The 25,506-nt window shown below is 37.8% G+C and overlaps 1 protein-coding gene across 2 annotated transcripts in view; it reads right to left on the reverse strand.

Moving 5' to 3' along the window:
* Positions 1 to 3,785: 3,785 nt before the first annotated feature.
* The window catches only part of LOC149200289 (ALBINO3-like protein 2, chloroplastic), a 440,553-nt gene continuing 418,832 nt past the window's right edge, over positions 3,786 to 25,506 (reverse strand). For both annotated transcript variants that reach the window (XM_089402653.1, XM_089402652.1), the window contains 2 exons: positions 4,535 to 4,644; positions 3,786 to 4,416 (listed from right to left, as the gene is read on the reverse strand). In XM_089402653.1, the coding sequence (XP_089258779.1) occupies positions 4,299 to 4,416; positions 4,535 to 4,644 (228 nt within the window). In that variant the 3' untranslated portion in view covers positions 3,786 to 4,298. The remainder of the gene's footprint in view (positions 4,417 to 4,534; positions 4,645 to 25,506) is intronic.

Consider the following 25,506-nt stretch of genomic DNA (forward strand, 5'->3'; position numbering starts at 1 on the left):
AAGGTAGAAAGGTAGAAAGGTGCACGTTGCCCATTGTTCAATCACAACACATATTTTGTAATATCAAGGGGCTCTTCAGGCTCTATCAAAGTTGAGAATCTTCTTAATCTAATCCCTTTGAGTTTCAAGATTTGCTAGTTCTACGAAAGGGGCATGAACATTTACTTTAGTTAATGCACATCCCAAGTCAAAATCTAGTGAAGCATCATTAATCTTTTAGGTTGGCGTGGGATTGAGGTTTCCAGTCCTAAAGGGCAAAGGCACTCATGTCTAATTCTTTGGCAGGGCCACGTTGTTGCCTGCCTCAGTGTTTTCTGATTGCTTATTTCTCCTAGTTACTGCATACTCTTAATCCTATACATTGTCTCAACAACATTAACATGTTCATTAGGTTTCCTTACACATCCTCTAATCATATCATCATGTTGTTGTTGGGGAATAGGGACAAGAGTCATATATCAAGTTCAAATGCTTTGAGCCTTCCTCCTCAACCTGGCAGCGAGGACAATCTTCATCAATGTCGAAGTCATTACAATATGGACACCAAAGGAGCCCCTCTTGATTTATCATGTTAGTAGGGGCAAGAGTGTTAGGTATGTTCAATGAAATTCTTACCACCACTTGGCCCTCAGTTCCTTATTTGAACATTGTCATTATTGTACTGAGGATTGGGAGCATAATTAGGACAATAACTTCTTTCCTTATCCAAGAGAGTTAACGTATTCATCATAGAGAACTATCCTCGTATAAGTTCATTACTTACTTTATCAAAGTTTTGAACAAAAGCTTGTAGAGCTAGGTCAACATGAGTTGAAAGCTTAGGCTTAACTTCCACTTTAGCTCTAGGATAAAATATCAAGTCAACTTATGGCCAAGTTATGTTTAATAGTCACACCACATGCCTTTGCTTACTCAAAACTTGTAGGTTCCTTGTCCTTTAAGGCATATAAAAAGTATCCATCAAATGAAACTATGTATTGTGCTAGGATTTTATCAATCATAGGTTTAAAGGTTGTAAGTGTCTACTTTACTAATAGATCAAACCTTTGGTTGAAATCCTTGACACTTTCATTTTCCTTTTTCTTGGACTCCTGAAATTGGGCCATCAATTGTCTCCCATCTTTGATGGTTGCGCTATCATGGGATTGATATCAAGTTTTGATTTCTCCAATGGGTAAATCTAGGTACCATGATCTTGCATTACCTTCAAAGGAAAGGGAAAAGAGTCCCATGACCACATCCTCTTCTTGAATATCTCTTCCACCTACATGCCAATAAAACAAATTGATGTGTTACTCAGGCATGACTTCATCATTCCTTGAGAAATTGAGCAACAATTCATCATATTTTTCAGGGATATCATTTGAATATCCTAGAATATGATTCATGTCTAGGGGTTTCTAAACACTTATGAGCCATGGATTTGTCATTTTTGCTAAGGTAGAAGACTTATTGAAGAGAACTCTAGTTACAAGAGAAGATTGCATTAGGAGAGTCTTGGGGACAATCTTCCTTTTAGAAGAAATGATTGCTTTGCTAGGTCTATGACTAGAAGACCTTGAACTGGAACAAGACTTAGGAGTTGCTAGATGAGAAATTTTAACTCTGGCTTTGGAAGGTTCTCATCAAAAGTGTGTGAAGCATAAATATCATATTATGAGGATAAGGACTCAACTCCTCCTTAGTAAGGACGTAAAAAATGTTACCACAAAATCTAGCAACCTAACGCAAAGCCTCACTAGGCACTCCAAGTCTAGGGAAACAATGAGATCAACTACCACTATCATTTCAGTGGCTTCTCCCCAACAGTTTTGTGAACGAATATTATCCCCAGAAGAGAGGCTTTGCCAATAAGACTTAGAGGTTAGAAGATTAAAGAATCATATGCCAAATGACTCTCTAAGGAGCTTGCAAATTATACACCCTAGAATGATCTCCAATTAAGAAAGGATCGGGGTAATGCCCGTCAAGAAGGTGCAAGGCTAGCCTTGCACTAGATGGCCCACCTTCCTTGAAGAAGTATGCTAGGTGAGGAAGAAAGCACTAACCAAACATGCATGGAGAGCTTTGAGGTATAGCTATCTATAAGCCATCCATAGGGTTGTTGGTTGATCAAATAGGAGAAAAAATATCTCCGATGAGTGATTTTCAGTAAATGGTTACCCCTATGTTATGGCATATAAATTGAAGGTTGATTTACTCCATTAACAATGAGCTATGTACTAACTATATACCTTCAACTTATATGCCACAACAAAAGGGTAGTGATTTATTGAAAATCACCCATATATATATATATATATATATATATATATATATATATATATAGCCTCATTTGTTATAGATACACTGTTAATCCCTATACAAGCCCGATGTTAACTCTAAAACCCCTTACTAAAGCTTAGATATTGAGTGATTACATTTCTATTGTTATGTAGGCTACAACCCTTCATGGTTCCATTTTATTATAATTATAACTTTCATCTCCTATACATATACTAAGAAGACCTAGTCTTAGAATCATCGCATATTGTCTTGTAGATTGTATTAATTGTAAAAGGAGGTTTTCCGCTCGAAAAGAAGAATGCACTTATTGGTTTTTTATGATTTTTAAGGCACAAGGATCAATTCTTTCTTCCTCACCTGGCATACTTCTTGAAGGCGCAAGGATCATAACAAGAGGTTCTCAAACTACTGAAGAACAACTTGGTTATGGCACAAAATAGGATGAAACAACAAGAAAATCGACATCACAGTGAAAGGGAATTTGGAATGGGGGATTTGGTATTTGTGAGGTTACTACCATATAAACAAATGTCCTTCAAGCAATAAAAGAAGGACAATAAATTAGAACTGATGCATTATGGTTCCTATAAGGTGTTGCAGAGGATTAGAAGTATGGTTTACAAATTGGAGTTGCCTCCATCTTCACGCGTACATCAAGTCTTCCATGTTTCTTGCTTAGAGAAGATAATTGGTGACAAGATCCCAGTCCAAACTATTCTACCAAAGATTAATGAAAAAGGGAAAATAATATTAGAACTAGAAATGATTTTGGAAGCAAGGACTAAGTAGTTGAGAAATCGAACAATTACTAAGTACCTCAACAAATAGAAGAACCTACCAGTGGAAAATGCAACATGATAAGATGAGTTGTTCATGTAGAAACACCCACATATAGTCAAGTGTTGAGGACAACACTTTTTTGAAGGGGAGGGGCATGCTAAGCCCTATACAAGCTCCATGTTAACCCTAAAATCCCTTACTAAGCCCTAGATCTTGAGTGATTTACATTTCTATTGTTATATTGTTATGTAGGTTAGAACCCCTAATGGTCCCATTTTATTGTAATTGTACCCTTTGTCTCCTTCACACACACACACACACACAAAGGAGACCTAGTCTTAGAATCATCAAATATTTGTACATTGTATTCATTGTAAGAGAAAGTTTCCCCCTCAAAGAAGACTGTAATTAATGGTTTCTTATCATTTTTAAGGTGCAAAGATCATATTATATACTGCCTGGGCTTAGTGAACAATGAGATATCACAAGATAGCATATCACAGCCACATTAGCCTGACAGCATATTCTTAGGGGGATTGAACCTAGATCTCTGTGAAAAAAGATCACTTGATTAACCATTTAAACAAAGCCAGTTTGACCTCATAACAGTTGACAATGAAAATCAATACAAACTAGCCGTTAAAATCTTAACTCATTCAAATTGATATCCTTGTTGGTTATCATAAGTTCCTCACTTCTTTTAATAAGAAGAAAGTAGATAAATGTCAATCAGCAAGAAATATAAATTTTTATTGCACTTTGAATATTCACTTTACATGATTAGTGGAGAATGCATAAATTCTTCTCCTAACAGATGGTCAAATGAATTTTCCATGAAAATGCTTTTGCACAGCACTTATTATGCTCCTTCAAAATTCAATAAATGAAAGTTTTATGGCTTTGATGCCATACAGCTATAATTATGTGTGAAAAATTGACATGAATGGACTTAAAAATTTCTTGCTCTGCTGGAAAGATCTTTTACAATGAGATGTCTATCATTTATGGGCAGATCCTGTCTTGCTCCAAACATTGAGGAGAATAAGTTCAAATCAACCCACAACTACACGTACATAATGATGGCTTAGAACAGAAAATCACGCTTCTTACATCTGCAAGCATGACAACTTACAACGAGATAAACCAGATGAAAAACCTTGGATTGTTTGACTGGACTCACTTGAATGGAATGTGCATGCAATCTACGATGCTCATAAGATCCAACTTCCCTGTTAATGCCCAGGGTTGTCTTCCCACTCTTGCAAATAAGATTTTACTGAAGGATCATAATTTGCGGCTAGGCGAAGATAGTGCGCTGCTTCAACTTTTTCGCCTTCTTGAAATAAAACACTGGCAGAAAATTCTTTTTAATGCGATATAAAGATACAGTACAAATATATATACAGCGTAAACACATGAAAAACGAATAATAGCTAATTTTGATATATGATGGCCATTATTTCCACACCTTGCTAACGTAACCAATCCTTGATAATAACGTGCTTTAGACCAATGTTCTTTTGGCTCCTCATAGGCTGCAAGTTTTCTTAAATAAGATATTGCTTCCAACTTCCTTCCCTGTAAATCAAGTTATATACTTTACAACCCATTTATAAAATACAAAATTAACCTTTAAAAGAATGGTACTTTGTATGAAAACTATTACTTAGTAAATGATATCTGAGTTATCCTATTTGCTATATATTCCACAACTCGTTTATAAAATCCAAAATTAAGCTTTGAAAGAATGGTACTTAGTATGAGAACTATTACTTCGTAAATGATACGAGTTATCCTATATTTTTCGTTTCTCTTGCACAGTAAACAAAGCAGAGCATTTTTTCGTGACATATCTATAAACATGTCTCTAGTTTTAAGTAATCTGACCTATGCAAAATATTGAAAATTTACCTGAAACTGATAGATTGTGAAAGACCTCAGACAGGATAAATGGCTTTAGACTCACTACACAATAGCTCAATCATCTCAATTACATCACTGACTTTAGACAATGGAATGCGGGATTAGCCTTGCTCAAATAAATGAAATACAGAACTTCATAAGGAGTTGGCATCCAAAACCTGATGGTCAGATTTTAAGTTTTGGATGCAGATGTCAAACATCCAAGGTAAGCTGATTTTTGCAAATTTGTTTCGGGGTATTGCTGTAAAATTTGCACCCCTAAAACATATGCTGATGCTGAATATAGATATCAAGCATGGCTGACAGTGATCCGTATAAAAGTGTAAAATCTTAAGGACAATTAACTCATCTACTATTCATTCACTGCGAACCATTTCAAAGGAAAAATCCTTGAAACTTATAATGAAGCAAATAAGTTAACTTTGGGCCGTAAACAAAAAAAATTTGCAAAACAAATATAAGTGGAAAGTATTTTGCTCCTGGAAAATACGTTTGATACACACTTCTCAACTATGTAAAATGACTGCCAAAACCAATTACTAATCAAAGTGCACTCACAAGATCACTGAGATAACAAATCCCTTATAAAATGCTATAATTTGCACAGGAAAAATGAAACAATAACATGGAACCTTAGCAGGGATAGTCATAGTAGATAACTGTTAATTTTCTAATGCTAATTTAGACAGGCACAATTTTATGCCACTGATAATTACTTCCAATGATATACAGTCTTACTTTAGCATATTTCAGAATATCATTAAGCAATTACACTCAGAAAATTCAACAGTAGATGCAACAGAAACAATAAAGATCATAGTAAAAAAACCATGCACAGTAGACACCAAAATTTTCCAGTGGGAAACCCAAACTCGGGAGAAAACCCAGCAATCTTTTCTAGGAGAAATTGTTCAGTTCAGCAAAGGTACAATCTGATAAATATTCAAGTCAACCTTGGTCAACCTAGACCAACAATCTAGCACAGGTCAAACCTGGTCAACCAGGCCTAAATTCGGCCTCCTACAGCTGCCCACAAATTCGGTCAATACTGAGTCAAACAGGCCAAATTTCAGCCTCTTGCTGCTGCCCAGAAGCTCAATCAAACTGCCCACAACATACTTGGTCAAACAGATCAGAATCTCAGTCAACTGACTCAAGAATTTTGATCAAACTGCCTCAGAAGAAACTCGGTCAAAACAGTTCAAACAAACCTCAGAAAAACCATGGTCAATGCTGGTCAAACTTCTGATTAGACTTTGGTCTTCTTCTCTTTCTCCCTCACACGTGTGAACAGAAAAACAATTTTTTTTGTGTTAGATGAGTGAGCAAAAGTGAAGGAATCTCACTCGTATTTATATGAGTCAAAGTGGGGATACTTTTGACCCATGGCACAACTCTTCACATGTGGAGGTGACTTGTCATTTTGGGGGCCTACATGAGTTCCAAAATAATAATTTAATTGTAATTTCCTTTTCTTTCAAAGGCCGACTTGTGTAGTTGGAGGATATTAACTGCGACTACCAAAAATCAACACTCTCTCTTAGCTAGAGAGGTATTCACCTCGACTTTCTCACATGTCCTCTTTGTTGAACAATTTCTCCATCTCAAGAAATATTGAATGAGCCTGCTATGTTAATGTATCCATCCACACCATGTTCTATCCTAGAACCATGTGGAAATCATCCTGCATCAACATCATGCAAAGGATCTAGTTACCCACTAGCCAAATACCCATTGACAATATGGTCAAGTACCACCTAACCAGAGTAAACACAAAACTAGTCTTGGGTCACTAGCTATCCAAGTCGTCACCTGGACCCAGGTTACTATTCCTGACCAATGGTGAAACGCTGGGCAAATTTACCATTCCTTCATGTCTTCACATGATACTTGAATGGGTAAAACACTTGTACGATGCTTTGTGGCACTCACTATACCCACTAGCCAGGTAACCCTTGGCAATATGGTCAAAATCTTTTAACAGGGGGAGTACTCTGTGTCAGTATTTTATTTATTTGGTAGCATCAAATAGATGTTCTAGTCTTGATTGTGTCTAAGAGGCTAAGGAACACGAGATCTCTGAAACCCAGAAAAGGTTTCACGAGATAAGCTTGCAAAACACCTTAATTAAATTAATTAGCCATCATTTAAATATTTCCCAAGTCTAACTTAGGAAAAATAGTTAATTAAAGTGAATTAATCAAGGATATCGACTTATGCTCTAGAGACTTCTAGAAAATGACTTGGATCAAGTCTGGGATGATCTTAGCCATCGATAAGGATCTAATCATGGCCGTTGAAGCTCTAGCGAGAGATTATAAGAGGGAGTCAATGGGTAGAGCAAATTACCTTGGTAGATCAAGCTACCCAATTACAGTGATTCAACAAGGGAGAAAGTTCGTGCCATAGAAAGAGAATCGGAGAGAGGGAATAGTAGATAATTTAGGAGAAGGATTCCATAGAGTTTTTCCCAGTAAGTTTTGTTGAAATTTGTAACTAGGTTTGGTCTTCATAAATGTATTTGAGATGTACTTACCAAAAGAATGAAGAAAATAATTTTATTATTATTTCTATGACTTATTAAAGCATGGGTTTCATGTTTGGGTCATCATGATTTAAGTCAAAGTCCCCATTGAGGAAGTCTAGGATTTATTCTGAGTCATTAGAGTCATTGTACATTAAAAGAGACCCTTCTTGGGCTTTTGAATCATGTAAAAATAATTATCTTTGAGTCAAAAATGAATTTAGTCTTCTCCACACCAAGTTGGCCTCAATAAGATCAAGTCGGCCTCAAGACAAGTAATTCAACCTCCCTAGAAGGATATAAATACAAGGAAATTCGAATTCATTTGGAGTATCTCACTCTCACAAACATAGTTCGATCTCTGAAGCTAAAAGCTGGAATAGTGCGAAGTTCGTGAAGGGCTAGAAAAGGAGCTGGAAAGAAGTGCGAGTTTCTGTAAGGAGATAGAAGACATCAAGATCGAAATTTTGGGACAACTCTCACTTAGTTCTGTGGTGTATCAAGTGAGATCAAAGTCTTCCAAGTCTAGTTGAAGATGTTGTTGCTACTGCTATTGGGTCAAAGTTGCTACTGATGCTGCTAGGTTGAAGTTGCTTTGAAAGGGTTATCATTTGCAAGAAGGACTGAGGGTCGATGTGGAGGAAGTCTTTGTCTGGGTCGAACAATCCAATGATGAAGGCAAGGTGAAGTATAAAGAATTGGAGATATTGGCTATGACACTGATGGTAGAAAGCATAAAGGACAATCTTGTCCTATACATTTCCAATATAGACCATGCTCAAGAAATGTATAAAGCATTGTCAAAATTATTCACCATCAAAACTATTGGTCAAGTAGTAAGTTTGAAGAATGAGTTAAGGACTACAAAGATGACAAAGGATGATACCGTGGCCTCCTTCTTTGTAATGATATCTAGGATTAGAGATGAACTTCAAGCCATAGATGAAATTGTATCGGAGAAGGAGCTAGTAATCATTGCACTATTGGGATTACCACCTAGTTGGAGTTTTTTTGCTTCAAGTCTAAATAGTTGGAAAGAAGCTCCTAGCTTTGAACAATTGTGGAATGCTTGAACCGAAGAAGAAATGAGAATTTCCTTAGTATCCAACAACGAAGAAGAAAACTTTCAAATGCATAATCCGCTTCTCACAAGAAAGGACACTCCAAGAAGTCAAGGGGGCCAAGAAGGAAGGTTGATATGTCCAAGATAGAATGCTACCAATGCCACAAGATGGGTCACTATAGAAGTGGCTGCCCTGACAATCCGAAGAACAAGAAAAGAAGTAGAGGCCAAGCCAATATTGTTGAAGAAAGGATCTCCAAAGAAGACTAAGCCCAAAGAACTGGATATAAGGGACTTACACTACTAAGTCTTTTCATCTAAGCTTTAGTTATTTCAGTTTTGATTTCTAGTTTTTATAGGTTTAACATATTTTGAAACAACATTTTTCTTTGTTCTTAAGGTTATAGGTATCCCTCAAGCCTGGAAGGAGCCGTCACCAATCTCCAAAAGATAAGTATCTCAATACCAGTTTCAATTTTAGTTTTCCTTACTTATCCAGTTTTGTTTGCATTAAATACTAATCACATTTCTACTCTTATTTTCCTTGCTTAGGAAAACTTGCCGAAGACTCAAGGAGGAAGACCTCATAAAACAAAGCATTGGAATTACAAGGGTTGTTAAGAAACAAGAGGCATGATTTGAAATACAAGTTTTTCTCTCTTCATGATATTCATTCTTGATAAACTATTACTAACATCATTGTGTCTAGCTTCTTGAATCTTAAAGATTCTTGATTGGGTGACTCATCATTAGATAAATCTACCCTCCTCATATCATTGACTATTCTTGTGGAACCCTAGACAAGTTCATTGTGAAAACCCTAACTTAAGGGTATGCTAATGATTATGTGTGGAATCCTAGCCTACTTAGGGTTATCGTTGAAGTCAAAAGACAATCATTGATGATATCATGTTTGGGATTTTGGTATGGTTATGGAAACGCTAACATGTTAGGGTTGAATGGTAATGTCCGAAATCCCGAACCTTTGAAGTATTGAGGGTTTGATATGTTCTTGTATTGAAACCCTAGATCATTAGGGTTTAGTAGGGTGTATAAGCAAGACCCTTATTATGTCTTAGAAATGAAATTCTTGGCATGTGTGTGTTTGTCCGATCAAACCCTAGTCTGAGTAAGTATGTTATATATCTAACTCTTATTGATGTTTGTGTGGTTGGGTTTGACTAACACATGTTATGAGATCCTTGTCCATGATGATGGAATCCTAGATATATGAGTTGACCTAATTGTTGATCATGAGTCCTAGGGTTTGGAACTAAACCTTGGTCGAAGTTTAATTCTCTAGGATGATAGTATTTGTGAATTCTAGGATTTTGTAATTAGTAAAAGTCCAAATCTCTGATATATGATGATAGTGTCATAATTTGAGATTTGTGTAAGTATGTTGAAATCTGGATTTTTGATGTTTGATTGTTTACAACAAGCCCTAGTGGAAGCTAGTCATGTTGTTACTTTGAATTGAGTTGTGATTGGTTTTAATTATTAAAAGCTCATGAAATCTAGGTTTTTGCACTAAATCCTAGTAGGAAGTCTAACATATGAATTCTAATGTTGTTAGATACATTGTAGATCTGTATTTGTTTGAATTGTTTATAGGGTTTGCAATATGTAATAGGGTATGTCATATCTTTGGAAGAAACATTGAAACCCTAGATGTAATGAAAGTTGTTATAGAATGTTCAAAGTCTTGTTGAAGTAGTCTAGGGTTTATGACAAAAACCCTAGCAAGAAATTAAAGAGTATGTGTAATTAAGTTTGAGTATTTTGATATCTAAAGTTGAATGCTTCCACGATTTTGATATGGTTAATTTCATGCTTCTATAGATTTGGTTGTACTTGTTATCTAAGTTGTGCAGGTACATAATCTTCAAAGATGGTGAAGATGTTCGTAAAGTAAAGTTGATGTGATAAGCATGATGTGAATGATGATGACCATGATAACTCTGATGAGATGGTCGGAAACCATGAAAGATTCTCTGATGTCGTAGAAAAGAAGTTGAGCCCCCTATGTTAAGAGGGAGCTTGAATGAAAGAAATCTCTCTAAGTTAAGAGGGAGCATGGATAAAAGGAATCTCCCTAGTTGAGAGGCAGGTCATATCATAGTCATGATGGACACCTTGAAAGAAGAAATTGGAGAATATACTTTGAAGCGCTATTGAAATAAGAAAAGCCAAATCTATTTGGAGAATATGTTGCTGCATGAGAAGTAGGAAGGAAAGTTGTAAGGTTGAGGAATCTTCTGTCAAGATTCATTTGGAAAGCTCTAAGTCCTACTATGAAAAGTTGAGAAGCAACATCAAGTTGTTTGGAAGACCCCGGAGGTTTGTATTTATTTATGTACATTTGAAAGTTTGTTACTGATTGGGGTTGTTTTTGTACAGGTAAATCTCTCGAAGGTTTGATAGCATGTCTTACATGCTTAGGGTTGTCGATCAGTTTGATTGAGATAGATTTGTTGTCGATCTGTTTGATTGGGGAGGATTCATTACCGATTGGAATAATCGGGAAGTTGAGGCATTGTGTGTGAGACATTGCCTGGGAGGACATCTAGCCAACACTATGTTTTGACGTCTAGTTCCTGAAGCAAGGGAGGGTGGCGTTGGTCATGGAGCTCTGACCTCAGATACACACATAGATCCCTAGGTTGATGGTTAGTAAGTAAGCCTGATGGTACCTAGAGAGACTGAAAGCTTTAGTCCATCTCAGTGTTACTTGGGAGTGGGACCGACATTTTCATAAGCTCCTGGTTTGGGAGCGAATCCCGAAGCATTTTATATATATATATATATTGATACATATATGTCAACAAAAACATGTAGAATGATGAATTAGATATGAAAAACATAGATTGATCATTGAACCATATAACAACAATCATTTAGAAGCTATAATCTTCATCAATCACATCCACAAGTTAGTAAAATACAACATATTGAGTCTCATGAATCATGATTCATCAATCTTAAAGTTTCAACTTCAAGCTTTCAGAATTGAAAATTCAGTATATAGCATTTATCATCATTGACAACCAAAGTTGTACTTGTAAGCTAAGTTTAACCATTACAATAAATAATATCTAGCATGAAATGAAATGTTATAAAATGAAATGAAATGAAACAACTTTCACGAAGCATCATATTCATAATTCATTACCAATGAGTTATAATTGCCAACTTCAAACTTAAATTGTCATATATTGTTTACAAAAATATCATAATAAATATGAAAGAGTCAACAATTATAAAAACTACTAGAAACTAGAAAAGACAAGTAAATCTATCATCTACGTCTTCGTCTTGCCACCACAAATAATGCCTAATTTCTGAGCAGGTCATGGTGGTATTCTAGGAGTCTCCTCCCGCATAGACCCACGACCAAAACCAAAAGCCACATGCCCTCCACTTGCGGATGTACATGGAGGCAGCAAAAACAAAGGAACAAGACTCAGAACTCGATCATTGCCACTGGATGGTGGAGGTGGCATGGTTGTTGCTTCATCTTCCTCTCTCATAAGTTTTGCTTCCAATTCTTCAAGATATATAGTGCCATCCTCCAAATTATCATCCTCTGGGTGGTTGTCCCAAATTTTGTATGTTGGATCCTCATAAGCCCAATCACAGTAATGACTCAACAACCTCAAGTTGTAGTGCACATAAACCAAGCTTTCTACCCGGTTTTCATTGAGTCTGTTTCTTCTCACATTATGTATGAAGCTGTAGGTGCTCCAACACCTCTCTGCAGAAGAAGTATTTACAACCTGTGAAAGAATTTTTTTGCCAATTTTGGCAAAAGTCCCTAGCCGCCATATGCTTCCCACCATGTGAGAGCATCAAATCTGTCTCTATCTTCCATTGCATGGAAGGAACCAAACAAACCAGTGCAACTGAAGTATCTGCCTAATTCAAGACGCAGACTAGCACATTCCTCCCTGTCAGGTATCAACTTGTCTAATGCTTGCAAATATCTTGTAGATACCTCTTCATCTATATGGGGTTTGACCCTAACCCCATCCCCTGGTGTAGGTTGGCCCAACCAAGATGTAGAGTAGTATTTTGGTGTAAGGATATATGCCAAGGCATGTAGTGGAACATTAAGTTTATCCCACCGTGTACACACACAATTGTGAAATCAATGTATACAAGTTGGGATCATCTTTCTGAACAATATCTTTTATTTGCCCCAACATGGTATCCATCTGCTCATACACGTCCCCAATCACTAGTTTATTTGTATCTGCAAACTGAATCATGTGATAAATCGGCTTGATGAATTCCAATACTTGCCTCACACATGCCCAAAACATACCATCCAGAGCGGTCTCCTCCACCTGTTCAAAACCTTGTCTATCAGCTGCATTTGTAGCCCTTTCCTTTAACACCTGCCAATGTGGACTTGATACCATGCTAGCCAATGACTCTCTTACCTTCAAAAGGCACCTGAAGGTGAGGTAATAGCTACCAAATCTAGTCTTCACAATCTTCAACAACTCCAATCTTGAGTGACTGTGGAAAAGGCCATGGGTATTGCTATGATATGTAATAAATTTTATCATTTCTTTGCCTCTTGTACAAATCATCAATCCATCTGTATTGTTGATTTTTGTTCTTAATAATATCATGCATCAAAAGGTTCATTGTGTGAACCAAACACCTAGACCAAAATATGTTGGGGTATTTACTATTTATCCTCAATAATTGCTCCCGCTGCCTTACAATTAAGAGCATTATCAGCGATGACTTGGATGACATTGTATGGCCCAATATGGTCAATTGTTTCAAGCAATGGTTCTGCAATGTTGATGCCGGTCTTGAACTTGTTTGAGTAATCATATGCTGAAAGAAAGATGGCACCACTAACGGACACAGCAAGAACACTTATGAATGGTTTGCCTTTTACATTTGTCCATCCATCAGATACAATGGGCACCCCATGGTCAGTCCAAGAACTTGTCATTCTACTCAAAGAATGTGATATTTTTGCTTTTTCATGATCAAGTCCAACGGTTCTAGCCTTGTCATACTCAAGACTCTTGTATCCTTTAGGGGCATCATTTATGGCAAAAACCATTTCATGCCAATAAAGTGAGGGGAGAACATTGAATGGTATCCCACGTGAATAGAGAAACCTGTAAACTTTTGAATCCACATCATTCCTACACCCTTCATCAAGGAAATCTGATATGGTTCTACGCCTTAAAGAAATGTTCGGTGACCCTGTGCCTCCATATCCACTGCCATGGGAGGATGCTGAAGTAGTTCTTTGTGCATGTGATTGTGAGCTTGGTTCAAAAAAACCCTTTGAATTTTTAGATTTGTATTGAGCTTCCTCCTCTTCCCTTATGTATTTGGCTCTATCTGTTGTTGACGCACCTGTACAAGTTTTGATTCCTATTTGCTTATCTCCATCCCATGGCCTTTTCCCGCAGAGGTGCTTTCTGGCACGGTTGTATGAAGATATGTAATTATTGTTGCAATGGGGGCAATGAAATTTAATGGTTCGACCCCCTTTCCTTGCTTCAGGCCTATTAACATATTTCTACAACGGGGTTTGGTCTTGTTTAGTTTTTTGAGCCGACTCATGTTCACTCTCCTCTAGCTCCCCTCACCAAGGTACTCCTCTCCTGGGTCTTCATTAAATCCACTATAACCCACTTCTTCATCCCCTTCTTCATTTTCAACCCTCATTTTTCTACTCTCCAACACCATAATAACCAAAAAAGGAACCAAGAAGAAGAAAATGCCAAGAAATATAACCATGATGTTTGAAATTTGAAGTTTTGAATCTGCAAAAAAATGAAATGGGAAATAGAGGAAAAAAAATTATTTATTTATTTAGGAATGAACATAAAAAACAAATTGCTAGAATAGAGTGTAGATCCTACCTCTTTGGCCTCCAATCTCCCCTTGCAAGCTCTTCAATCTCCCCTTGGATGCCTCTCCTTGCTCCAAACTCTCTCTCACTCTTAGAAATGTAGAATGAAATGAAAAATGAGGGAGAGGGTTTATTTATTCCTTCGCTCCCCTCCCTCTATCCCTCCCTCCCTTTTTTCCCCTCCCTTCCCCTTTTTTCTCTCCATGCCATTGCCTCTCCCTCTGTGCGGGCATTGCTCTCCATCGGATGAGAGCGATTTTTCCAACCCAGGAGCGGTCAAGAGCGATCGCTCCCTGACTGCTCTCGGGTTAAAAAAATCACTCCCAGAGCAATGCTCCCTAATTCGACTTGGCAAAAACTAGGGAGCGAAAATTTTGGTTAGGGAGCGTGCTCCCGCCCGGAGTGTGGATTGGGAGCAGAATCGAGGGGGCAAGGGGCGCTCCCCCACAACACCGGTCCATCTTAGTCCCACTTGGATAGATTTCCCTGGTCAGGAATCTAGTCCATGGCATTGCAATGTCTAAAACTGTTGGAGGAGCTTGGATAGATTGCCCTGGTCAAGAATCTAGTCCATGGCATTGCGATGCCTAGAATTCTTCATGGTTCATGTGTTCTAAGATGTTCCTTGTACTTGTACTGATGAATACATCCCTAGTTAAGAGGGAGTGTTGAAATTTGCAACTAGGTTCGGTCTTCATAAATGTATTTGAGATGTACTTATCAAAAGAATGAAGAAAATATTATTATTATTATTTCTATGACTTACTAAAGCATGGGTTTCACGCTTGGGTCATCATGATTTATGTCAAATTCCCCATTGAGGACTTCTAGGATTTATTCTAAGTCATTAGAGTCACTGTACATTAGAAGAGACCCTTCTTGGGCTTTCAAATCATGTAAGAAGAATTATTTTTGAGTCGAAAATGAATTTAGTTTCCTCCACACCAAGTCGGCCTCAAGATAGGTAATTCGACCTTCCTGGAAGGCTATAAATACAAGGCCATTCGAATTCATTTGGAGTATCTCACCCTCAAACACATAGTTTGATCTCTGAAGTTGGAAGCTGGAAAAGTGCAAAGTTGGTGAAGGGCTAGAAAAGGAGATGAAAAGAAGTGCGAGTTTCTAGAAGGAGATAGAAGACCTCAAGATTGAAATTTTGGGACGACTCTCACTTAGTTCTATGGTGTATCAAGGGAGATCGAAGTCTTCTGAGTCTGGTCAAAGTTGCTGCTGCTACTGCTACTGGGTCGAAGTTGCTTTGAAAGGGTTATCATCTGCAAAAAGGATTGAGAGCTGACTTGGTGTGGAGGAAGTCTATGTCTGAGTCTAGAGTCTTCGATTATCTCGAGAAACTATTGAAGGAAGAATTGTTGACTGGGTTTTCCCTTAAATAGAGGATTTTCCTTCACTGTCAAGCCTACATCTGTTGTCCTTGGGTCATTGGTTTGGTAATTGCTTGATGAACTAAAAGATAAAAGAAGAACATAAAGACAAAAAAATCACAAGTAATTATCTATATAAGAAAATCTTTCTGCCTTTCAGATTTTCTAATAGTTTTTCCAAAATTGGAGAGGTAGGAAAAGGGAGGCTGAAATTATTTTGCAGAAAGGTCAAGTAGCCAATGCGAACAACTAGAACCTTAGTGCGAGTGGTATGAGAGAGGTCATTTCAGTTGTCATAGGCCGGAAAGATCATCCAAGAGGCAGAACAATTTTTCCCAGAGGCAAAGTGAGGCAAGACGACTCATCAGGAGCTAGCTAGCAGGCAATGTGAATTGTTTGAGGCCGGCAGTGCGCGTTTCTAGTGCAAGTAGGCCAGTGGGAGGTGCAATTGATTTTTAGCGGGAGAAAATATCTTCCAAATATTTGCCAGTGTATTTTTTGAAGGATTGCCAATTTGGCATCCAGATTATTGTACTCCTAGAATTTGTTGCATAATAAAAGTAAACCCTCATTTGTTGCACTGGTTTTCCCTTCGGTTTTTTACTTTTTATTTTTTCCGGGGACGTTAGTCCAAAAATTATTGGGTTGAATTTTATTGTGTGCATCTATTTTTCAGTTCCTGATTTTATTTTCTGCAGCGTATTTTATGGTGAAGGTTGCAATTGTGAGTTATTTGTTAGTTGTCGTAAACAATTAAACTGTTAATAGTTAGGAGAATAATATCCAGTAATTACAATCAAGGAATTTTCACATGGAATCCGAGTGTTGAAGATCAGATCAGGGGCTTAGAGGCGAAACATCAGTTGATCATGCAATTTCAGAGGGAGATCAGAAGCACAAAGTTTAGATCTACGCAAGCTAACTAGGTAGTACAAATTGTTGCGCAGGAAAATGACTGCCAGAACCAGAGAGCAGGGAAAGTTCGATTTGCCCAAAGAAAAATTCTAGCAGGCAGTGGATTTGCCAGATAGAGCGTTCCAGTGAGCAGATCAATTGATTCATTGAGTAGATCTTGGCACAAAAGTTTTGCAACAAATATTTTAGCTGCAGATCTATGCACGGACAAGAAGAGAAAAGCACACAAAAATTATACCCAGGATGTCTCCAGTGTGGCCGTAGAGATATTCAACATTCAGGAGGCTAGGGATTTGTCTTCCAAATTGGAGGATGAATTCGCTCAAATAGCTTGCCTCTTTAGCTCAACTTTACAAGATGTCGGTATATAGACTGTGGAGCATCAACTCACATGATAGGAGTTAGAGAATACTTCTCTACTTATAAGGAGCAGGTGGACTTCCAGATTCAAATGGGTAACAAAGAAAATGTACTCCAGTCAGAGTAGGTACCATCGAGATTCAAATAGAGTCAGGAACAAACACCAATGTTATAGATGTGTTGCATGTGTCTGACTTGGGTATGAACCTTATTTCAGTATCCCAGCTACAGGATGAGGGATATGATGCCAACTTTGTAGGGAAGAAGGTGTGCATTAAACATTGGAGCTGGAAGAAGGTGAGGTAGATTGGAGTTTGTAGCAACATATTGTACAAGTTGCAGCTCAACTCTCCAAAGACACTAATTAGCAGCCGTAACAGTAAAAGTAGTAGCAGTGGGAGAGACCTGAATGAGTTATGGCACAGGAGAATGGGGCATTTACACCATGGAGCACTTAAGATACTCAGAGAGACAGCTACAAGTGTTCCATAATTAAGCGCGGAACACGATGATGTGTGAAGGGTTGTGTACTTGGAAAGTATGCTAAGGCAACATTCCTATTATGAATAAAATATATATAAAATAATATAAATAATGTAAACAATAAACAATAAATAATGATTAAATAACAAGTAATCAGTTAATTAGTTGAAGTCCCTAAGGACATGACCATTAGTGAAGGGGTACCTACCTAGGGTATATAAGCAAACCCTCATTCTCATTTGTAATCATTCTTTTTCATACATTTTAATATAAATTATTGTATCTTCAATGGAGATCTACATATTCCAAGTCTTTTGGAGTGTTATAACCTGCTATAACGAACATTGTTCGTTACATTGGTATCAGAGCCACACCTGATCCCGACCTTTGGCCAATTTAAGTCCTGTCAATTTCGTTGCCATCATAATCAATTTCTTTGAAGTACGAAAGGGTTATAAGCATGGGAAAACAAAGTTGAAGGACGTGTATATAACTAATAATAAATTGAAAATATATGTACAAAGAGAAATAAAATAGAGTATTATTTTAGAAGGATAAAAGTAATTCAATTTTTTTATTAAAAGGGTTATTTTTAATCCTAAGTTCACTTATCGTTGACATATCATTTGACAAAATTTCTGACGAACACAAAAATGAGTCTAATTCGAACAAAGAAACTACGAATTCCATATGAAACTCTACATTTTGGACCAGGTGTCCATTTTGTCAAACAAAAGATCAATATTCATCGATTTTTAAAAATCACACAATACCTTGTCCAAAACGTCGAAGAATGTTTACTTTGGAAGGATATTAAGATAACACCCAGACACAAATTAAAAGATTAAAAGAAGAAATCGCAAAACTTCAACAAAAGAACGAAGCATCAGAAAAGAAATATAAAAATCTCGAAGACATGTTTTACAATAAGTCAAAAGGAAAAGACGAGGAAGTTTTGCACCTAAGGGAACATAATAAAAAATTAGTTGAACAAATCAAGAAATCTAAGGTTAAGAAACAAAGACTAAAACAAGAAAAAGAAAGTTCCGGCAAAAAGCTCAATGAAAGTCTATCAGAGAAGGAAGAGGAAAATTTGCACTTAAAGAACCTTAATAAAAAATTATTAGAACAAATCAAAAGTATAAAAGATAAAGAGAAGGATATCAAAGACAAAGTCAACGATTCAGAAAACGAAGAGCTTTTATGCTTAAGGAATCATAACCAAGCCCTTCTTACGCAAATAAAGAAACTAAAAAGTGACAAAAAGTCACTAAATGACAAGTTAGAACAACTTCAAGAAGAAGCATTGAAGTCCCTAGTCTTTTCAGTCCAAGTTGAAAATAAAGGAATAAATACCAATCTAGTCAATATCACAACTCAAGAAGAAGAGAAATCTATAGAAGTTAAAACCAATTTAGATATGGCAGTTCAAACAATGGAAATTCCAAGTGATGATTTAATCACCAATTCAACAACAACAGTACCTGAAGTAAGTCAGGAAATCACCACAAAAAGATTAGGGCAATATCAAACTACAAGAGATCCTTATCGACATCCAAATCACAAGAGCAAATAGCTAAGCCAATCTATATATGTGAACCATTCGGAAAGAAAACAACATATTTATGTTCCAAGGAATACTGAAGTTTGCAAAATTTAGTCCTATGATAATAATTCATTACTAAATTCCAGTGATCGGAAGATTCCACAGAAGGTTAATCTAGGATGGTTCAATCCATTTTTAGTTTGACCATTTTGTCTATGACTTAGAGCATCATATCGTCTTGTATCAATGGAGATGAAAGTTCAGAGACAAGAAGATATTTGAAATAGGAAAATAGATCAAATCTTTTATCAGTAAGCTTTGAGGACAAGGCTTTTTGAAGAGGAAGGCAATGTTATGAATAAAATATATATAAATAATGTAAACAACAAAAACAATAAATAATGATTAAATAGCTAGTAATTAGTTAATGAAAAGGTATATCCCCAAGGACATGACCATTAGTGAAGGGGTACCTGCCTAGGGTATATAAGCAGGCTCTCATTCTCATTTGTAATCATTCTTATTCATACATATAAATATATATTATTGTATCTTCAATGGAGATCTACATATTCCAAGTCTTTTGGAGTGTTTAACCTGCTATAACGAACTTTGTTCGTTACAATTCCCGAGAAGAGATAGTAGATCAAAAGGTGTATTACAACTTATGCACTTGGATATTTGCAATCCTATGCCCACTAGATCTCTCAGAGAGTATGAGTAGTTTGTTACTTTCATCAATGATCACTCTAGGAAAACCTAGATCTATTTCTTGTAGACCAAGGATGAGGTCTTTAGTTGCTTCAAGGGGTTTAAGTCTCTAGTAGTGAATACAACTGGAAAGAACATCAAGGTGTTTTGCTCAGATAACAAAGGAGAGTACACAGATAGTGAATTCACGGGCTTCTGTGAGAAGGATGGCATTAGGAGGGAGTGGACAACTTCATACAATCCACAATAGAATGGGGTAGTAGAGCGGAAAAACAAGTTTATAGTTGGGGCTGCAAAAGCTATGTTATATGACCAAGACTTGCCCAAGTTTCTATGGCCAGAAACATGTAACACGCCTATGTATATACAAAACAGAGTTCCTCATAGGGCATCGAGGAAGATAACACCAAGAGAAGTCTTCTTAGGGAAGAAGCTAGAAGTAAGTCACTTAAGGATCTCTGGCAACATAGCTGACTACCATGTACCAGATGAGAAACACACTATGTTGGATCGGATTACAGAGAAGGGGTTCTTCATTGCATATAGCGAAACCTCAAAGGTATACACGATCTACATTACTAGCAACAAGAAGATTATCATGAGACGAGACATAAAGTTCATGGAGGACAGATCCTTCAAGAAATCTCGCGAGTTGCCAGCAGATTATCAGAGTGATCTAGTAAAAGCTCCATTGGTCCAATAGTAGGGGTAGCTACAGGGACAACAACAAGGACAATCATAGGGATCTAGTACCGTTACTAGTACTAGCACAACCCCAAGTTCAGGAGATCCTATGAGTTCACAACAAATAGAGCAGTAGCGGCAAGATGAGGAGCTAGTCGATCCTCCCACCACTAGTGGACGTACCAACGAAGAAGTTCGTTAGACACTGAGGGATGTAGAGGAGTTCCTAGGAGCTCCTAGGACGAACAAGAGAGAACACAGACAACTAGATAGGTACTAAGCATTGGTGGCACAAGTTGTTGAACCTTCTAGCTATCAGGAGGATGCACAACATCAAGTGTGGGTGGATGCCATGGTGGAAGAGTACATCTCTATCGTGACAAACGATGTTTGGGAGATAGTGCCGAGACCTGTGGATAGATCAGTTGTCGGCTCTCAGTGGATCTATAAGATCAAGTATGCTGCAGATGGTAGTGTGGAGAAGTACAAGACTAGGTTCATGGAAAAAGGGTATGCACAAAAGGAAGGCATAGATTATGAGGAGAACGTCGCCCTAGTTACCAAATACACTTCTATCTGGTTCGTAAAATATCTCTAGCAACACAGATGGGATGGAAAATTCACCAAATGGATGTCAAGACAACATTCTTGAACGAGATGATAAAGGAGGAGGTATACATTGAACAACCAGAGGGCTTTGAGACACATGAGAGGGGCACACACATGTGCAAACTGAAGAGAGCTCTATATGGGCTCAAACAGGCTCCCAGGGCGTGGTATGGTCGGATTAACAACTACTTGCAGCAGATGGGATTTGTCAAGAGTGATGTAGATCCCAACCTTTATTATCTTATGGTAGAGGGTAAGCCACACATCCTAGTGTCGTATGTGGATGACCTCTTTCTAACTGGGTTATTAGGGCTCATAGAGGATTGCTTGAGGAACCTGGCAGCAGAGTTTATCATGAAGGATTTGGGGTTGATGCATTACTTCCTAGGCCTGGAAGTATGGCAGAGGGATGGGGAGATCTTCCTTGGTCAAGGGAGATACACTACAGAGATTCTAAAGAGATTCAGGATGCAGGACTGTAGGCCTATGTCTACACCTATGATTACAAACTGGAGGAAGATTGATGCATCAGAGGACGAGGACATTGACCCAACCTTGTATAGACAACTTATCGGTTCCCTCATGTATCTGGTCAACACTAGGCCAGATATCTGCTTCGCGGTCAACACTCTCAATCAGTTCATGGTGGGACCTAAGAGAGTGCATTGGACAACAACGAGGCACATTCTAAGGTATTTGTGCAACACAGTCGAGTATGGGTTGAGGTATACTCGAGGTGATGGTGTCAGGTTATGCGATTATATAGATGCAGATTAGGCAGACAATTCAGGAGATTAGAAGAGCATGTCACGACATTGCTTCAACGTTGGATCAGGGGTTGTATCTTGGTGCAGCAGGAAGCAAACGTCCATGGCATTAAGCTCTACATAAGCAAAGTACATGGCAACTAACACAACCACATGTGAAGCTATTTGGCTTCAGAAGCTACTATTGAGTCCATTCAGTCAGAAGATGGAGGCAACCAATCTCTTCTATGATAATGAGAGTTGCATCAAGCTTTTTGAAAATCCATTGTTCCATGATAGGTTGAAACATACTAACATATGATACCACTTCATCAGAGATTGTGTGCAGTGTGGAGCAGTCCAACTACAACATGTTCCTACAGAGCAACATGTGGCATATATAGTATATATTCATGAAAGCTCTAGGGAGAGATAAGTTTGTTTCTTTCAGTGAATAGATGGATGTAGTGGAGAACACCTTCCAGTAGTAGGGACAGTAGATTAGTTCTCAGTCGTAGTAGTTGCAACAACAACATGAGATTAGATGCAGCGCAGACAACATTGGCAACAATGCAGAGAGACACAGTGCAGTGTCAACGACAACGCAGATGCAGAGTGGTTCAGCTATAGAGTTAGCAAATGAATCAAAGTATGTGTAGTAGCTTGGTGGACAGTGACAATAAGTTGCAGATGTTAGACACCAGCAGTGTAGTCCAACTACAAAGGATAAATGTTAAGAGAACAACTTCCTCGCTAAGAGGGAGTCTTAGTTTTTGATTGATTTGGTAGCATTGGGTAGGTGTTCTAGTCGCAACTGTGTTTAAGAGGCTAAGGAACATGAGATCTCCAAAACCCAGAAAAGGTTTCGTGAGATAAGCTTGCGAAATGCCTTAATTAAATTAATTATCCATCATTTAAATATTTCCTAAGTCTAACTTAGGAAAAGTGGTTAATTAAAGTGAATTAATTAAGGAGATTGACTTATGCTCTAGAGACTTCCAAAAAATGACTTAGATCAAGTCTGAGATGATCTTAGTTGTCGATAAGGATCTAATCGTGGTCGTTGAAGTTCCAACAAGAGATTATAAGAGCAAGTCGATGGGATGGAGATAGACACAAGAGGGAGAGAATTACCTTGGCAGATCGAGCTACCCAGTTGTCGTGATTCAACAAGGCAAAAAGTTTGAGTGAGAGAATGAGCATAAGAGAGAGGGAGCAGCAGATAATTTAGGAGAAGGATTCTAGAGAGTATCCTATATTTTTTCTAGTATCGAAAAGACAGTGAAAGGGAGGCTGAAATTATTTTGCAAAAAGGCCTAGCAACCAAAAACCCCAGTGCGAGTGCCAGGAGAGAGGTCATTTCAAGTTGCGAAAGGTCAAAAAGATCATCTGGGAGGCAGAGCAAATTTTTCGAGAGGTAGAGGTAGGCAAGACGACTCATCTTGAGACAACTAGCAGGGAGTGCAAATTGTTCTAGGCCAGTAGTGCACATTTCTGGTGAGTGCGAACAGGCCAGTGGGAGGCCCAATTGATTTGCAGAGGGAGAAAATATCTCCTAAATATTTTTCCAGTGTATTCACCAAAGGATTTCCAATTTGGCATCCAAATTATTGTACTCCTGGAATTTGCTACATAATAAAAATAAACCCTCATCTGCTACACTAGTTTTCCCTTCAGGGTTTATTTTTTTTTGAGGATGTTACTCCAAAAATTATTGTGTCAATTTTTATTATGTGTGCATCTATTTCTCAGTTCCTGATTTTATTTTCCGCAATGTATTTTGATGGTGGAAGTTGCAATTGTGATTTGTTCATTAATTGTCGTAAAGAAGTAAACTGTTAACAGTTAGGAGAATAATATCTAGTAATTGCAATCAAGGAACTTTCACACTCTGGGCCTTGATGTTCTTTGGGCCATTCTCCCTACCCACATTACATGGCTCCTGGTCAATACCCTTGACCTAGGGACAATGTCAACCCTTTATGATACAACATCAACACTTGCTCTCAACAAAGGAGGCATTCTCAACCACTCCAAGCTTGTCCCTAAAGTAGACAAAATTCATCTGGGACAACGACATTGTGAGAATGTCAACACCCTGCTCGTTTGTAGAAATGTATTGGAGACTCATTGCTCCCTTTTGTACCATATCTGGAATGTAATGGTACTTGATCTCAATGTGCTTTTTTTGACAAATGTAACTAGTTTCAGTGTTCAAAATTGTTGTACTCATTTCAATATGTATGATATGTAACAAACAAGAAAATAAGAAAGAAAAATAATTATTATTAAAGCATGGGTTTCATGTTCATTATTGATGGTCTTCTAGGTAAAAACATGTTCTTCGTGCTTCTAGGGTTTGTTAGGTCTTCAGATTTATTGTCATGAGTCAATGGAGTCAACATCATGTTCATAAGACCCTTCCGGGCAATTTTTAATGATAAAAAGAATTATTTTTAAGTCTAAAAAGTCCTGGAATTTCTAAGAGTACAAGTCGGCCCTGGGATCCTCAAGTTGGCCTAAAGGAGGGAATTCAACCCCTTGAGAAGGCTATATAAAGAACAATTCGACTTCGTTTGGAGACACTCACTCACAAGTTCGATCTATCAAGAAAGAGTTCGATCTGTAGTTGGGAAGCAAGAAGTAGAGCGAAAGTCGAGGAGAAGCTGGAAGGACGAAATCTATTGTTTTTGGGCTCTATCTCTCTCACACGTGCAAAATTCTAGGGGTTTTCGGCTACAAGAAGAAGCCAAATTTGCAGGTCTGAGTTGTAGGTGGATGAAGTGCAACATTTTGAAGCTGGAAGGAAGGATAATTGATCTAGACCTCGTTGAACTTAGGAGGACATGTCTTGCTCCAAGAAGGTCTCAAGAGGAGGTTGATTGAGGGTTTCCTTGGAAGTTACAAGACTAAAACTGTAGGGTCGAGGTTGCAGGAGAAGGTGCAATATTGTAGCTGGTAGGTCAAAGTTGCAGTGTGTAGCAGTTTGTTGCAAAATCAAGGACTTGAGGAAGGGTTGATAACTTGATTTAGTACTAGGAGGTCTTGGTCTAGGGATTGGGTCTTTGTATCTCATTCGAAGCAAATTCTGAGAAGAGAAGAGTTTTCGGGTTTTCCCCTTGGAGGGGTTTTGCCCTGGCTGAGAGTCTATATCTGTGTCCTCTTTTGTTGTTGTTGTTTCTTGATATTGTTTGATGAAAAGATCTAACTAAAAGAACATAAAGAAGATTAATATTCACAAGAAGGTATCAAGGTTAAAGAAAATAAGCTTAATAAGCTGCCACTTAGAACCTTGACTTGTCATCACGATCATTTCCAGTGCCTATCAAAACAATCTTACAAGCAACTTTTGAAGCCATACTGCTTCACAACTCACTAAACTAGCTGCAATATACTTAACCTTTGCAATGATGAGTGTGACAAATGTCTGCTTCCTGCTCATCCAAGATACCATAGCAAAACCTAAACTTAAGGATCATCCTGATATGCTCTTCCTGTCTTAGGCACTCCTTGCCCAATCTGAATCTGTATATCCCTGCAACTATACTCCATCATTTGGGACATATCTCAATCCATATCCAACTGTATCATGTCAGTACTTTAA

This window comes from Pinus tabuliformis, chromosome 2_1 (assembly GCF_031772625.1).
Source record: "Pinus tabuliformis cultivar Carrire ecotype Pingquan chromosome 2_1, CPIR1, whole genome shotgun sequence".
NCBI classification, from domain to species: domain Eukaryota; kingdom Viridiplantae; phylum Streptophyta; class Pinopsida; order Pinales; family Pinaceae; genus Pinus; species Pinus tabuliformis.